The following is a 14,191-nucleotide window of genomic DNA, read 5'->3' on the forward strand; positions in this document are numbered from 1 at the left end:
CACCCTCCAGCCTCTGGTGCACATGGCTTCCTCCCCGGCGGTGGACGTGTCCTGCAGGCGGCGGGAGAAGCGGCGGCAGCTGGACGCGCGCCGCAGCAAGTGCCGCATCCGCCTGGGCGGCCACATGGAGCAGTGGTGCCTCCTCAAGGAGCGGCTGGGCTTCTCCCTGCACTCGCAGCTCGCCAAGTTCCTGTTGGACCGGTTAGGGGCCGGGGGAGGGGCTTGGGGGAGGGTACCCAGGCAGCAGCCCCTAGCCTCCTCTCCAGGGCCTGTCCTGCTGCTCTTTTCCACCCTCAGGTTTCTCACTGTACCAGGACGGCCTGTGTGACTTGTGGCCTCCCAGGGTCCTGCTCCCCTCCTCATGGTCTCAGCGAATAGCGGCCCTTAGGGCTGGCCCCTTACATGTGTGAGTGCCCAGGGCCGAGGGTGGCTGGCCACCTGAGTCCTGACCTGCCTCTTCTCCTCCTGGCAGGTACACTTCTTCAGGCTGTGTCCTCTGTGCAGGTAGGTAGGGGATGGCAGGGGGTGAGAGCCAGAGGGAAGAGGGGCCACAGGGTGACCCAGAAACACCCTCCTTTCAAAGGGAGCCCTGAGTGAGTTTGGGAAGGGTGGGGTGAGTTGGGGAGCACGGGGTAGTTTGATGGGAGCAACCTCTGGGTGGGGAAGGGAGCAATGTCTCAGGATCCAGTGTGTCTAGGTTCTGAAGAATGATAAATTGGACTGTGGCTGAGGTTGCCCTGGGGTTTGAGGGAACAGGGCTCCCTGGGTATGGCTTTCCAGGGTGAGAGGAGGAGACTTCCCAGTTCAGCCTGACTGCTTCCCCCACCCCTCCAGGTCCTGAGCCTTTGCCTCCAAAACGTCTGCAGTATCTGGTGCTCTTGTCTCATGCTCACAGCCGAGAGTGCAGCCTGGTGCCCGGCCTTCGGGGGCCTGGCGGCCAAGATGGGGGGCTTGTGTGGGAGTGCTCAGCAGGCCATACCTTCTCCTGGGGACCCTCTTTGAGCCCCACACCTTCAGAGGCACCCAAGCCAGCCTCCCTTCCACATACTACCCGGAGAAGTTGGTGTTCTGAGGCCACGAGTGGGCAGGAGCTTGCAGGTAGGCTGGGAAAAAGCAGAGTTGTGGAGAAAAGGGAGGAAAGAGGTTTCCCATTTTCTGTAGCTCAGAACCCTGTTCTCTAAAAATCATCCTTTTTCAATGGAAAAACTCTATGTTGACAAAGAAATATATCATCAAATACATTGTTGGGCACGAAAAGCAGAACAAAATACAGTGTATGGTATGCTATCATTGGTGAAAAATACAAATAAGGGGAAAATGAGAGAGTGTGTGTGTGTGTGTGTAAGTACTTGTGAATGTATAACATATCTCTGGAAGGCACATAGGAAACCAGGTTGCCTGTGGGAAGAAGTAGGCGATGGGAGGACAGTATTGGAAAGGAGATTTTTGACTGTATAGTTTTGTGAACTGTGTGAATATCATCTCTGGAATAGAACAACTCCTCCTACTCCAATAGCCTCTGCTCCCTCCTCCTCAAGAGTCTCTGCCTGGGTGCAGTGGTTCACACCTATAGTCCTAGCACTCTGGGAGGCTGAGGCAAGAGGATTGCTTGAGCCCAGGAGTTTGAGACCAGCCTGGGCAACACAGTGAGACCCTATCTCTATTAAAAAAAAAAAAAAAAAAAAAGAGGAGTCTCCCATCACTTCAGACCTTAGAACTTTACATGTCCTCATCCCTTGAGTCCAGAGTTCCTTCCCTTTTGACTTTGCCTGTCCCACAGATTTGGAATCTGAGCATGATGAGAGGACTCAAGAGGCCAGGTTGCCCAGGTGAGGATGTGGGTAGGAGGGAAAGGGCGGAATTGCATAGATGGTAGGATGAGGGAGCAGGACCTCAGACTTGCCTTCTTTGGGCCTGCAGGAGGGTGGGACCCCCACCAGAGACCTTCCCACCTCCAGGAGAGGAAGAGGGTGAGGAAGAAGAGGACGATGATGAGGATGAAGAGGAGATGCTCAGTGATGCCAGCTTATGGACCTACAGCTCCTCCCCAGATGAGCAAGTTGGGGTTGAGGGAGAATGCTGAGCAGAGCAAGAGAGGGAGGCAGCTGGCCTGGCAGTTCATAGCTTTACAGACTAGAGGGAAGGGCTTGGTGTGGAGGGAAGGGTGGGTTTTGAGGAAGGCAAAAAGAACTAGAGGCTTTGAACTGCGTGGGTGAAAAGGGGTGAAGTCAGGCGCAGGGAGATTGAGGGCTGAAAGCAGATATGAATGGGGAGCCTAGGGTGGGGGTAGGGTTGTTTCAGGTTTGAGGTCTTTTCAGTTTAGGGGCTAGGGTCGGGCTGGGGCTAGCTGACTGCCCAGAGAGTTAATGCCATCTTCCTCTTTGTTCTCCTTTCAGTAGTGAGCCTGATGCCCCCAGACTACTCCCTTCCCCTGTCACCTGCACGCCTAAAGAGGGGGAGACACCACCAGCCCCTGCAGCACTCTCCACTCCTCTTGCTGTGCCGTCCTTGTCAGCATCCTCACTGGGTTCCAGAGCTCCTCCACTTGCAGAAGTCGGGGTGCAGCCGGAGCTCAGCAGGACCCCTCAAGCAGCCCAGCAGACTGAGGCCCTGGCCAGGTAACCTGATGGCTGAGACAGAAAGGGCAGGGGCGTTCTGGGATGTGGCCCTCCCTCGAGGCCCTCTGCTCCCTCTTTGCTGCCCATAGCACTGGGAGTCAGGCCCAGTCTGCTCCAACCCCGGCCTGGGATGAGGACACTGCACAGATTGGCCCCAAGAGAATTAGGTAGGACTTGGGGAGATGGGGTTCTGGGGAGGGCCCACAGGAGGGAGGCAGAGAAGGGCAGGCAGGAGTCATCCTGCTCCTCTCCATTCTTCTCCCCAGGAAAGCTGCCAAAAGAGAGCTGATGCCTTGTGACTTCCCTGGCTGTGGAAGGATCTTTTCCAACCGGCAGTATTTGAATGTGAGGGGCACAGGTTGGGGCCTGTGTGGCTGCTGGGGTGGGGGAAAAAGGGCTAAAAGAGAAACTGAGGAAAAGGATCTTAAGGCATGGGAGGATTCAGAACTGGGAAGCAGAGGGTTATGATGGACATGCAGAGCTTTCCTATAATTAGTAATCATTGAATCAGACAACTGGTAGATGAAACCATGCCTCAGGCGCACGGAGCCACGGCCCTCTACTTGTTCCATGGAGGCCACACAGAGGTGACAGTGGCATGCATCAGGCTTCCCTGGAGGTGCTAATGACAGTCCTGGGCACTTGACATGTGTGAAGTCTTCTGGTTCTCACAATATCCCCATGGATTAGGTGCTGATATTATTCCCACTTTGCAGACAGAAAGGTTAGACGTTGCTCAAGGCTCTTCAGCTAGTGTGTCTTAGTGCTAGGGTTCTGAGCCTGGTGGCCTGGCTTCAGAGTCCATGCCTGGGCTGCCTCATCTCCTGGCTTGAGAGGATATTCCTAGAGTGAAGTGGGCTAGGAGATGGTCCTGTCCCCAATCTTACTCACTGGCTGAGAAATCTGAGGCACAGAGGGGGAAGGGTCCAATCCCTACAGTCAGACAGAGCACTTGGAACAGCAGGTGCCAAGGCTGGGGAGGGCCACAGACACTGGGATGGTGAGGTGAGGGTAGAAGATGGGGAGAGTGCTGCTCACAGAAGATGACAGAGGAATCCAGTGAAAAGGGAGAACAACGGGATGACAGGGAAGCTCTAGGCTGAGAAGAGCATTCAGCAGGGCATGTCAGACCTTCTGGAGTCTGTTATGGAGGAGACCAAAGCAGCCCCTGGAAGTTTAACTGTGGAAAAACGGGATTCTAAAGAAGGGGACAGCCCATGCAGTTTAGTGAGCGAGGATGCCAACTTAGGCCAGTGAAAAGAGAAATACCTTCGATATTTAGGAGTTAAGGTTGAAGAGCCTGTTACCCTTAATAGTGTTCTAGGTTGAAAGTGTGTGTGTGTGTGTGTGTGTGTGTGTGTGTGTGTGTGTCCCAAGCAGATTTAGAAGAAAATCACATAAATATCCATGGCGAAGTATTAAAAAGCAGGCAGTTGGGGAGATACTGTTGCACATGAATATTGACATTAAATAGGATAATCATACTTACCCAAACTGCTTTCCCCTCCACAGCAGGTAGTGCATTCATGATTAGGTAAACCAGGGGTATCACCCAGAGTGATACTTTGTACAGGGAACATTGCAGGGTGAGAGTGTGACAAGGAGCTGAGATCATGGAAGTCAAGCACAGAACAGGGTGACAGGAGAGTTGAGTGGTCAGGATGGGATGGGCGTGGGGCTCATGGTGGAGGTGAGGACTGAGCCTCAAGGAAATGAGCCATGACAGGGAGAACTGCTGGGGCACAGGGCCAGGAAGGGGACAGAGGAGCATGCCTGCTGGGTCAGCTCAATTGATCTCCCTGTGGGGGGTGGCTATCCTTTTGCCTCTTCTCTCCCTACCACCCACTTCCTTCTCTAGCACCACAAAAAGTACCAGCACATCCACCAGAAGTCTTTCTCCTGCCCAGAGCCAGCCTGTGGGAAGTCCTTCAACTTTAAGAAACACCTGAAGGAGCACATGAAGCTGCACAGTGGTGAGTGGTGGAGCTCCACCTTCCTCTGGGCCCCGTCACCCCAGGCTCTGTAGGTTTCTTCACGTCCCCCTCTACGGGGTCCTGTCAGCTCCCACTCTGTGGGTTTCTTCACCTCCCTCCGAGGGATGACTCTCACTCATCCTGCATGCCCTGTGTGTTGAACACCTGCTTGTTTTAAACTGTTCTGGGTACTGGGTACAGCAATGAACAGAGTAGGCAGCGCTAACCCTCTTGAGACATCCACTTTAGTGATACAGGGCTACGAAGAAAAGTGGAAGCTAGGGAAACGAGGAGAGCATAAGGAGGAGTTGCTATTGTAGAAAGAGAAGATGCTTTGAGTAAAGACTTAAGTGAGGAATGGAGACCTACACCTTATAGACTATGGACAGCGCCTGTGGGAAGGCCCTTAGGTGGTATCTGGGTGACATGTTCCAGGAATAGGAAGGCCAGGAGCTGAGAAAGGAAGAGAAGTCACATAGTTGGTGGATGCCTCTGAGACCATCCACAGGACAGTGTGACGTCTGCTTTAAGTGAGATGGGTGCCATCGCAGTCTTGAATGGCAGAGGGACATGGCTTTTTAAAAAACCATTGTGGCTGCTGTGTGAATAGGGGGACCTCAGATGAGCAGAACCAGGCACTCAACTGTGAGATGACTGCAGAGATGCGCAAGAGGGCAAGGTGGTGCCTGGATTTGCTGGTAGCAGCTGAGTCAGTGAGGAGTGGCTGGAGGCCAGTGTGTGTGCAGATGGAGCCAAATGGGCTGCTGTGGGAAGGATGGGTTGGCTACAGCCGAGTGGGCAGGGAGGAGTTGGGTAATTTGGAGGATTCCAGCCTCAGCAACCATGCCGAAGGTGATGTGATTTTTCTGAAAACAAGGGAGGAATGGTCTTGGGAAGGGAAATTTGATTTGAAACGTGCTAATTAAACATCCAGGAGATGTGAATGTGGAGATCAGGGAAGATGTCCGACAAAAATATAAATATAAATGTGTGGGTCATGAGCATATGGGTGGTATTTAGAGCCATGAGGCCAGAGTGTCCCTAGATAGAGGAAGTGAGTGTCAGGGCACTCCAGCCATCAGAGGACAAGCCAGGTGAGTAGTGAGGAAGATGGAGAGAGTGGTATCTGAGGAGCTGAGTATAGAAAATGCTTCAGGGAGGAAGGGGGGATGATTGCCAGTGCGACAGGCCAAATGTGAGCTGAGAACAGGTGACCAGATGTGCGTTCAAGGCAGAGTGGAGACAGCAAGTATGGACAGCTCTGTGTTTTGCTGTGAGGATGGGCAGAGAAAGGGAGCGTTAGCTGGAAGGCTGTGGGCTCAGGGCACAGAGATGGGAATGATTCCATAGAGAAAGGCTTACTGCTGATGCTGGAGTGGAGTGGGGGACCTCAAGTGAGAAGGGGTCAGTCTTGAGGGGCACAGTGGAGGGCTGCCGGGGGGAACAGTTTGAGTAGTTGTTTATATAGGCACAGATGCAAGTTGAATAGTGGATTTGGTGGGCAGAAGATGTGGGTGTTCTAGTTTCTTGGCGACTTTAGAAACGAGCCCTGCTGAGTAAGGCTGGTAGGCTGGGGGTGTTGGAGGCTGGTGGAGAGAGGAGGTAGTGTGAAATGTCTTCTGTATTTCTAGAAAGTTGGAAAAGTAAACTGATGAGGGAAATGCAGACGCAGTAGGGCAAGAAGGGGGCCTTAAGATTTGACTAGATGAAGAGAGTGGCCAAGAGGCAGACTGTGCCCCCTACAGTACACACGTGCAGGCCTGGAGCAGACCAAAAGTTGTGTTTATCCTGAGTTGGGCTTTAACCAAGCAGGTACAGTGGACGGAGAGAGGGACAGGAAGATTGGTAGTGTGAATGAAAGAAGGCAACAAAGATGGCTGTGGAAATGCAGGTGAGCGGGGATGGGGCTCAGAGGGAAGATGGTGGGGCCAGTGGACTGGCCTGGAGTCATGGGATTATCATAGCAAGAGCACAAGCTAGGAGGCCCTGGCAGGAACCAGGATGTTTGAAATCACACTTTCTTTTTTTCTCCCCCCAACCCACTGTATCTTAGAAGAAATAGCAATTTCTGAAGTGGTGCAGTGCACGGGTGTGACCTGAGACTGGTGACTAAGGAGGGTGGGCGATGAGGTCAGCGAGGTCAGGGAACAGAGGGCTGGAGTGCTGATCGACAGCAGGAGTAGTGGCTGACAGGAGTAGAGGGGCTGAACCTAGAGTTACGTGGATGGGGAGTGATGGGGCCGAAGGAAGAGGCTGCAGGTGTGTGTTTGTGTGGTCTGATGGTGGGGTCTTCAGAGAGGTGGTGATGTTAGAGGTGGTCTAAAGGACACCATGAAAAGCAGAGATGCCTTTTCTACTGTAGACCCTGAGGTTTGGTGGGTTAGAGAAGCCACAGCAGCCTGTGAGAGCTGCTGGCAACACTGACCATGGGCAACAGGCAGGTGCTATTGGAACAAGCAGGGAGTGCAGTTTCAGGAAAAAAAAAGAGGAGAGGGGACTGGCTGCCTGCAGACAGGTAGTTCCACTGGGCACTGATAGGGTCTGGGACAGGTGGGATATGCAAGCCTGAATAGGTGGTAGATGATTCCAGGCGTCAGAGTCTGTCCTTGGGCTTTGAGCTTCAATCCTAATTCCCATTGTGGACTCCCAGCTTCTGCTTGGCTGCCGCCCAGGGCCTTCAGTTCATACATAAGGACCCAGCTTTCCATTGCATGGGTCTCCTTTGAGAAAGAACCAGCCTAGAGGCTGAGGTGGGGTGGTGCATCTCCATCAGGAGTTCATTGGTTTGAGTGTGATTGGTGGGCAGGGGGTGGGGTGGACAATAATGAGGTCTTTTAGCTGGGTTCATGTCTTACTTGACCCATCAGGTCAAGGGACCTCACGACCCGTCAGGTAAGGGAGGTCCAGACGGGCTCCATGATCAGATAACAACTGATTAGAACCTGAGCCCTCCTGACCTCTGATACTGGTGTACTCCGGTGAGGGATAGTGGGTGGGGTGGGCCAAGGAGGGGCCACAGGGTGGGGGCAGATGCTGGAGTGTTCCTCATATGCCTGCAGACACCCGGGACTACATCTGTGAGTTCTGCGCCCGGTCTTTCCGCACTAGCAGCAACCTTGTCATCCACCGACGTATCCACACTGGAGAAAAACCCCTGCAGTGAGTGCTGGATTGGGGTCTGAGGGCCAGGGGCCAGAAGGGAGGAGGTGGAGTCTGGAAGCTAGGCATATATAGGACACCTAGGCATTGGGGAGCAGGAGGAACCCCCTAGGGAAGTCAAGATGGCCTGAGGTCTGTTCCTTCCCTCCTCTGTCCCTAACTCCAGGTGTGAGATATGTGGGTTTACCTGCCGCCAGAAGGCCTCCCTGAACTGGCACCAGCGCAAGCATGCAGAGACGGTGGCTGCCTTGCGCTTCCCCTGTGAATTCTGCGGCAAGCGCTTTGAGAAGCCAGACAGTGTTGCAGCCCACCGTAGCAAAAGTCACCCAGTCCTTCTCCTGGCCCCTCAAGAGTCACCCAGTGGTTCCCTAGAGCCCTGTCCCAGCATCTCTGCCCCTGGGCCTCTGGAATCCAGCGAGGGGTCCAGGCCCTCTGCATCTCCTCAGGCTCCAATCCTGCTTCCTCAGCAATGAGCTCTCCAGCTTTGGCTTTGGGGAGCCAGACTCCAGGGACTGAAAAGGAGCAATGAGGAGAGGGTCTGCTTGAGAAACACCAGATGCTTGGTCCCCAGGAACTAAGGCGACAGAGTGTAGGGTGGGGACAAGACTGGGCTGTAGGGGAGCTGGACTACTTTAGTCTTCCTAAAGGACAAAATAAACAGAGTATTTTATGCAGGCATGTGTGGGCAGAGCGAGTGTTTTGGCACCTGAGGTGCAGAAATCCTGGATCCCTTTGAAACCATGTACCAGAATGCAGCTTAGGTGCAGGCCCTCACCGCTGACGCTTTCCAGACTCACTTTGACACTTTGCAGCCCTTTCCTGTGGAGTAAGACACCCACCCTCACACTCAAATAGAGCAGGCAGAGATAATCTGCAGAGTGCTGGGTCACTCCTGGCAGACTGGCTGGAGCAGAAAGACATGATTCTGAGCCATCTTGTACTTGCCATTAACAGAGAAAACCCCATGTGTAGGCCTTGAAGTCTCACCTTTTAGTGTGGAATCAGTGGTCCTCCACACAAGATGACTGAGCTGCCTTGGGAAGGTACAAGAGACCTTGGAACTGAATGGATCACTTCCAAACTCTGGTCAGCAGCCTTAGGTTTGACAAAGGGGGCGCTTGGCATCTGGAACTCAAACAAACAACTTTATTTCATTAGCCATAAGCAAAAAGTTGTTGACCAGCTCCAGGGGATTTTCCATTCTGCCCTCTCCCTACTGGTGGCTCCCATGATTTGGAAATAACCTCATGTTCCACTTGGCAGTGCCTGGCTTTGTGGACCCATGTGGTTTTGGCCTGAGTCCCAGTGAAAATGTTCCTCACCTGGCTGGGGAACATTGTTCTGAGAGGCCCCTTGATCTGCCTGGGGGACGTGTGGCCATGCTAAGGGTCCTGCCCACCTTCACGTGAGTGGCCACCTCTGCCAGGGTGCAGACAGCTCCTAGCATGGAGACATCCTGCCTGGAAGTGAGCTTTCCCACCTCCATACCCACATTTCTCAGAAGCAGAGAGTTAACAGGGAACCAAGAGTTAAGAAGCCACAGGGCTGGTAACGTGACTACAGCCAAATCTGTGACCATTACCTGAAGAGGCAGGACAACAAAAGTAATCCGGAAAGGAGAAGATGCGGGCTGGAATAAGGAGATGGGACAAAAGAAGACAGAACAAAGGCAGGAAAATCGGAAACACCAGAGAGCACAGTGGCGTTAAAGGGACACACCAACACCTGGGCTCTTGCACTCAGGGGAGTCCGTTTCCTGGACTCCCTGCACCTACACCTGAGGAGAGAATCCGAGTTACACGAGGACAGGATGGCAAAAGGGCCGACAGGGAGTAGGTGTAGAGGCGAGGCAGGAGGCCAAGTGAAGGGCGGCCAACAGAAACTGGAAAGGCGGGAGGCCACATCGTCTTTTCCCAAACCTCCATCTACAAGTTGCCTCAGCTGTCCCCATGGTATTATACAGGTGCTTCCCAACCACCTTTAGAGAAGCCTCAGCAAGCCTCCCTCAACTAGGACACAAAGAACCTTGGATTTTCCTGTTCAGCCGGCCCCTGGAAGATGAGGGCAGTGCCCACTGCGGACTGGATGGCAACGGCGGCAGCGGTGCGGGCGCGCGTGTGGGCCCGCTGATGCTGCGACAGCGAGCGGCTGTGGCTGAAGCACTTGCCGCACTCTGCGCACTCCGCTGGCCGTTCGCCCAGGTGCGTCTTGCGGTGTAGTGCGAGCTTGGAAGCGACGCTGAAGGCCTTGCTGCACTCGGGGCATTTGTGTGGCTTGTGGCCGGCATGGTTGCGCCGATGCACGTTGAGATTGGACACGCACGTGAACCGCTTGCCGCACAGCTCGCAGCGGTAGGGCTTCTCGCCGGTGTGCGTGCGCCGGTGCTTGGTGAGGTCCGAGCGGTCGCTGAAGCGGCGGCCGCACTCGGGGCACGCGAAGGGCTTCTCGCCCGTGTGGATGCGCTGGTGCACCACCAGGTCGGAGCGCTGCCCGAAACCCTTGCCACAAGTGGCGCACGCGTGTGGCCGCTCGCCCTGATGGCTGCGCCGGTGGCGCAGCAGCGTGGAACTCTCGCTGAAGCAGCGCCCGCAGTCGCCACAGGCGTACGGCTTCTCGCCCGTGTGTGTGCGCTGGTGGCGCACCAGCGTGGCGCTCTCCAGGAAGCCCTTGCCGCACTCCGGGCACTTGAAGGGCTTCTCCCCGGAGTGCGTCTGCAGGTGTCGCGTCAGCGTAGAGCTCTTGCCAAAGCACTTGCCGCACACGCCACACTGGTGGGCGTCGGAGGCACGGGGTCGCACGGGGCTCCGGGGCACGTGGATGCGCGCGTGACTCCGCAGCCCGGCGCCGCTCCGGAAGGCTCGCGGGCACTGCGCGCAGCGGTGGGGTGGGGCGGCAGGGTCAGAGGTTGTGCCCGGGGGGTGCGCCCGCGCCTGGTGGAAGCGCAGCGCGCTCTGTCGGAAGGTGCGGGCGCACAACGGGCAGCGGCGGGGCCGCTCTGGCAGGTGCTGACGGCGCCGGTGTAGCAGCAGCGCCGGGAGGTGCGGGAAGCGGCGGCCGCATGTGCGGCAGGGGCAAGTGCGGCATCGCTGCCGGTGTGCACCCAAGTGTAGGTCAAGGCGGCCGCTGTGGCGAAAGCTTTGTCCGCACTCACTGCAGATGTACAGGGTCTGGCCGGCATGGGTGCGCCTGTGCGCTCGGAGGTCGGCAGCCCGTGCACAGCGCTCACCGCATTCTAGACAACGGAAGCGGCCGTCACCGCCGTGAGCTCGTTCATGTCGCAGCAGCACTGAGCTGTAGCAGAAGCTCTTGCCACACTCGCTGCACGCGTAAGGCTTCTCCGCTGCCACTGCCCCAGATGTGGCAAACATGGTGAGGATGGGTTCACAGGGAACCGTGCCGCTCACATTCGGGGGTCCACCTCCTGACGCTGCGGCTAAGTTTTACTTCTCTTAAGGCCTGGAAAGGGCACTGTAACAGAGAGGAAACGGGGAGGCCGCAAAAACGGGTCTGATTTCAGGGTTCTTCTCTAAGGGCAGACACTGCGGCTGTTCCAGAGGTAAGCTGCGGCCAGGTTCACCCTGCACCGTGAGCCTGTGGGGAGAAGGTCATTGTGAGCCTCTGCAGCAGCTCCTAAGGAATGGAGAGGGGAACACGAACTCCCTATTTGTTATAACTTCTTTAGGTAGTCCATCTCCAGGATTCCCTTCCCCAAGACAAAGCAAAGCCATGGGCATCCCGGAAATACGGAGGGGGTGTCCTTGAACCACTTGGAAGGGCAGGAGGGAAACTACAAGTGTCCTGGAGAACAAACAGGAATGGATTCAAAGGGGAGCTTGCATTAGCATGGGAACCATCAACACTGCTCTGAGGGAAGGGAACGCCAAGCCTGTTTGCTGGCCTTAGATGGGGATCCTTGTCTGGGGATACATTAGGAAATGACCAAGGCGGGATGGGGCAGTGAGAAGTCCCCTGCGTTTAGACTATACCAACGTCTTCCTCCAAGACCCAGCTTTCCTGAGTCACTGACATGAACCCAGCCAGGCTTGGGCTGGAAGAACAAAGCGGGTAATGTGATGAAGCACAAACAGTCACAGCCTAAGCAAAGGGTTCAGACCCTGAAGTTACAGAAGGGGCTGGGGCCTGGCCAAGGGAACGTATCTGAGAAACTCCAAAATATTGTTCCTTGGCTTTGGACAGCACTTGATAAACACACTACCCCATGCCAGTATACAGCCCCAAAGTTGAGAAAGCAACTCAAGACCCAGGGAAGGGGTAAAACGGGAGCATAGATAATTCACAAAAAACATTATTAGAAGTTGGTGGCATTATCTGAGAAACACTTTTCCCATTTTCAGGAAAGGCTGGAGAGAAGGAAGGGGCATCTTTTCTATAATTAATTGTCAGGATATCCAAGTTGTTTGTGAAGGTTTGAATATGATGAATCTGATCAAGAAAAACATATTGTTTATGAACATTCTGCAGCATTTCCTCACTGTCCCAGCCACAGGAATCTGAGAATCTGGAGTAGCAGAAAAACTCCTTTATGGAGACCAAATCTGCTCTATTATCCTATTTCTCTCACATGATATCCCTGAATTCTTCTGACAAGTTGCTCCGGGCAGCTGTCTGGGAGCAGGGTCAGCCTTTGTAGTATGTGCACAGAACCTCACCTGCCCTCTAGTCAAGAGCACAATGTGGCTGCCCTCCTCACCTGGCTAGCCTCAGCACTGACTACTTCTCTCAAGGCCCACGGGTCAGTCTCCAGCCTTACTGGAGATTAGGTCTAGTTGCTAGTACAGTATAGCCCCTTGTTGCTCAACAGATCAGGGAGAGGACGCAAAATAAATTAGTCAGCTGTCACTTTCTTCTTAGCAGATGAAAGTTCATCATAAATACTCAGACCTTTGGTTAAAATACCCCCATAGACAGGGTCCTTATGTTTTGGATACAAATGGGGTAAAGTGAAAACAGCAAACCTGCAAGTCTGGGCTCTGGAGCTTCTGCTCCCCCACCACGCTGGGCAGGAGTAGCCAGCATGGGATGTCCTCCTCGTGTGCCTCTGGAGTAGGATGTGCTGTGCCCAGCAGAGATGAAGTAAAAGGGGAAATGTGAATTACAACTGAGCAGGGAAGGGAGGGAAATATTTTCAGGAGGAGGGTATTTATTTAATGGACATTTTAAAATACAAAAAACTAAATAGTACACAAATCACTCACCATTTTACCATTCTTGTTTCATCCACACCACCACTCCACTTTTTTTTTTTTTTTTTTGGTTGGGGGAAGCTCTAGAGTATTTTAAATTCCAGACATCTTATATAAAGAGTATGATTAGTATGATTTTTAAACAAAAAGTGCAAGCAGGAGCTCTGGAGTAGACTTTTTGACAGTCTTGCCCTGTCGCCCAGGCTAGAGTGCAGTCACCCGATCTTAGCTCACTGCAACCTCCGCCTCCCGGATTCAAGGATTCTCCTTGCCTCAGCCTCCCGAGTAGCTGGGATTATAGGCGCATGACAGTGTGTCTGGCTAAGTTTTGTATTTTTAGTAGAGATGGGGTTTCACCATGTTGGCCAGGCTGGTTTTGAACTTCTGACCTCAGGTGATCCACCCGCTTCGGCCTCCTAAAGTGCTGGGATTACAGGCGTGAGCCATCACACCCAGGCTGAAGTAGACTTTAGAGATTCTTGGTTCCTCCAGACAGACTTTCAATCCAGACACTGGCTGCTGATTCTGGTTAGATGTCAGTTCAGAGGAATGTTTGCCCTCCTGAAAATAAAAACTTCCCTGGAGACTCAGTGGCTGATCCCAAATGCCAAAGAAAGCAATGCTCATGCCCCACTGAGTGCTCTGCCTCCTCCTTGGGTATCTGGAGACCATGGCACCTCTCAAACCATGTTTCTAGGAGCCCACCCTCTCCCAGGGCACATGCCCAAGGAAGACAAATGCACACATACCAACATGCACACTTAACACTTAAACGGCATATACACAACAGTACCATTTCCTTCCATTACGGATGTGGAGTAAGACACTTGCTAGGGTACAGGTTTGGCGCTTCAGTCCCAAGGCAGGCTCTTTGAGTCTCTCTTCTGTACCTCACCCCATGCTGGAGCTCATCCCACAAGCAAAGGGATCACGCTTGAAGTAGAAACCTGAAAGAAAAATTATTCCTGTGCAAAAAAAAGAGAGTGACTTCTAGATCATTGTAATCCCCACTCTCCTGACAATGTGAGTTTTAAAGTTGCTATACCACCAAATTTCTTTCACTTTGGAAAAAAAGTACAGGAAAGTTCGGAAAGAGGGAAGGGGGAAATATGTACAAATAGGTGAAAATTCTCATTGTTGAATAATGTAAGTACCTTTCAAGCATTTAATACAAATACTATACATAGGCCGGGCGCGGTGGCTCAAGCCTGTAATCCCAGCACTTTGGGAGGCCGAG

General features: G+C 53.6%; 2 protein-coding genes across 14 annotated transcripts in view; one reads left to right on the forward strand and one right to left on the reverse strand.

Moving 5' to 3' along the window:
• ZNF692 (zinc finger protein 692) overlaps positions 1-8,428 on the forward strand; it is a 16,377-nt gene extending 7,949 nt beyond the window's left edge. For 3 of the 4 annotated variants that reach the window (XM_011978093.1, XM_011978100.1, XM_011978087.1), the window contains exons 2-12: positions 11-201; positions 473-504; positions 835-1,098; positions 1,781-1,829; positions 1,921-2,055; positions 2,397-2,618; positions 2,708-2,785; positions 2,885-2,963; positions 4,477-4,591; positions 7,651-7,750; positions 7,917-8,428. In XM_011978093.1, the coding sequence (XP_011833483.1) occupies positions 23-201; positions 473-504; positions 835-1,098; positions 1,781-1,829; positions 1,921-2,055; positions 2,397-2,618; positions 2,708-2,785; positions 2,885-2,963; positions 4,477-4,591; positions 7,651-7,750; positions 7,917-8,223 (1,560 nt within the window). In that variant the 5' untranslated portion in view covers positions 11-22 and the 3' untranslated portion in view covers positions 8,224-8,428. The remainder of the gene's footprint in view (positions 1-10; positions 202-472; positions 505-834; positions 1,099-1,780; positions 1,830-1,920; positions 2,056-2,396; positions 2,619-2,707; positions 2,786-2,884; positions 2,964-4,476; positions 4,592-7,650; positions 7,751-7,916) is intronic. The other variant, XM_011978105.1, reaches the window with a different exon arrangement.
• Positions 8,429-8,874: 446 nt separating this feature from the next.
• The window catches only part of ZNF672 (zinc finger protein 672), an 11,007-nt gene continuing 5,690 nt past the window's right edge, over positions 8,875-14,191 (reverse strand). For 6 of the 10 annotated variants that reach the window (XM_011978118.1, XM_011978169.1, XM_011978150.1 and 3 more), the window contains 3 exons: positions 13,748-13,901; positions 12,727-12,824; positions 8,875-11,341 (listed from right to left, as the gene is read on the reverse strand). In XM_011978118.1, the coding sequence (XP_011833508.1) occupies positions 9,760-11,118 (1,359 nt within the window). In that variant the 5' untranslated portion in view covers positions 11,119-11,341; positions 12,727-12,824; positions 13,748-13,901 and the 3' untranslated portion in view covers positions 8,875-9,759. Of the gene's footprint in view, positions 11,381-12,726; positions 12,825-13,747; positions 13,902-14,191 lie in introns of all 10 variants that reach the window. The other 4 variants (XM_011978134.1, XM_011978126.1, XM_011978181.1 and 1 more) reach the window with 4 other exon arrangements.

The sequence above is a fragment of the Mandrillus leucophaeus genome, unplaced genomic scaffold (assembly GCF_000951045.1).
Source record: "Mandrillus leucophaeus isolate KB7577 unplaced genomic scaffold, Mleu.le_1.0 Scaffold1031, whole genome shotgun sequence".
NCBI classification, from domain to species: domain Eukaryota; kingdom Metazoa; phylum Chordata; class Mammalia; order Primates; family Cercopithecidae; genus Mandrillus; species Mandrillus leucophaeus.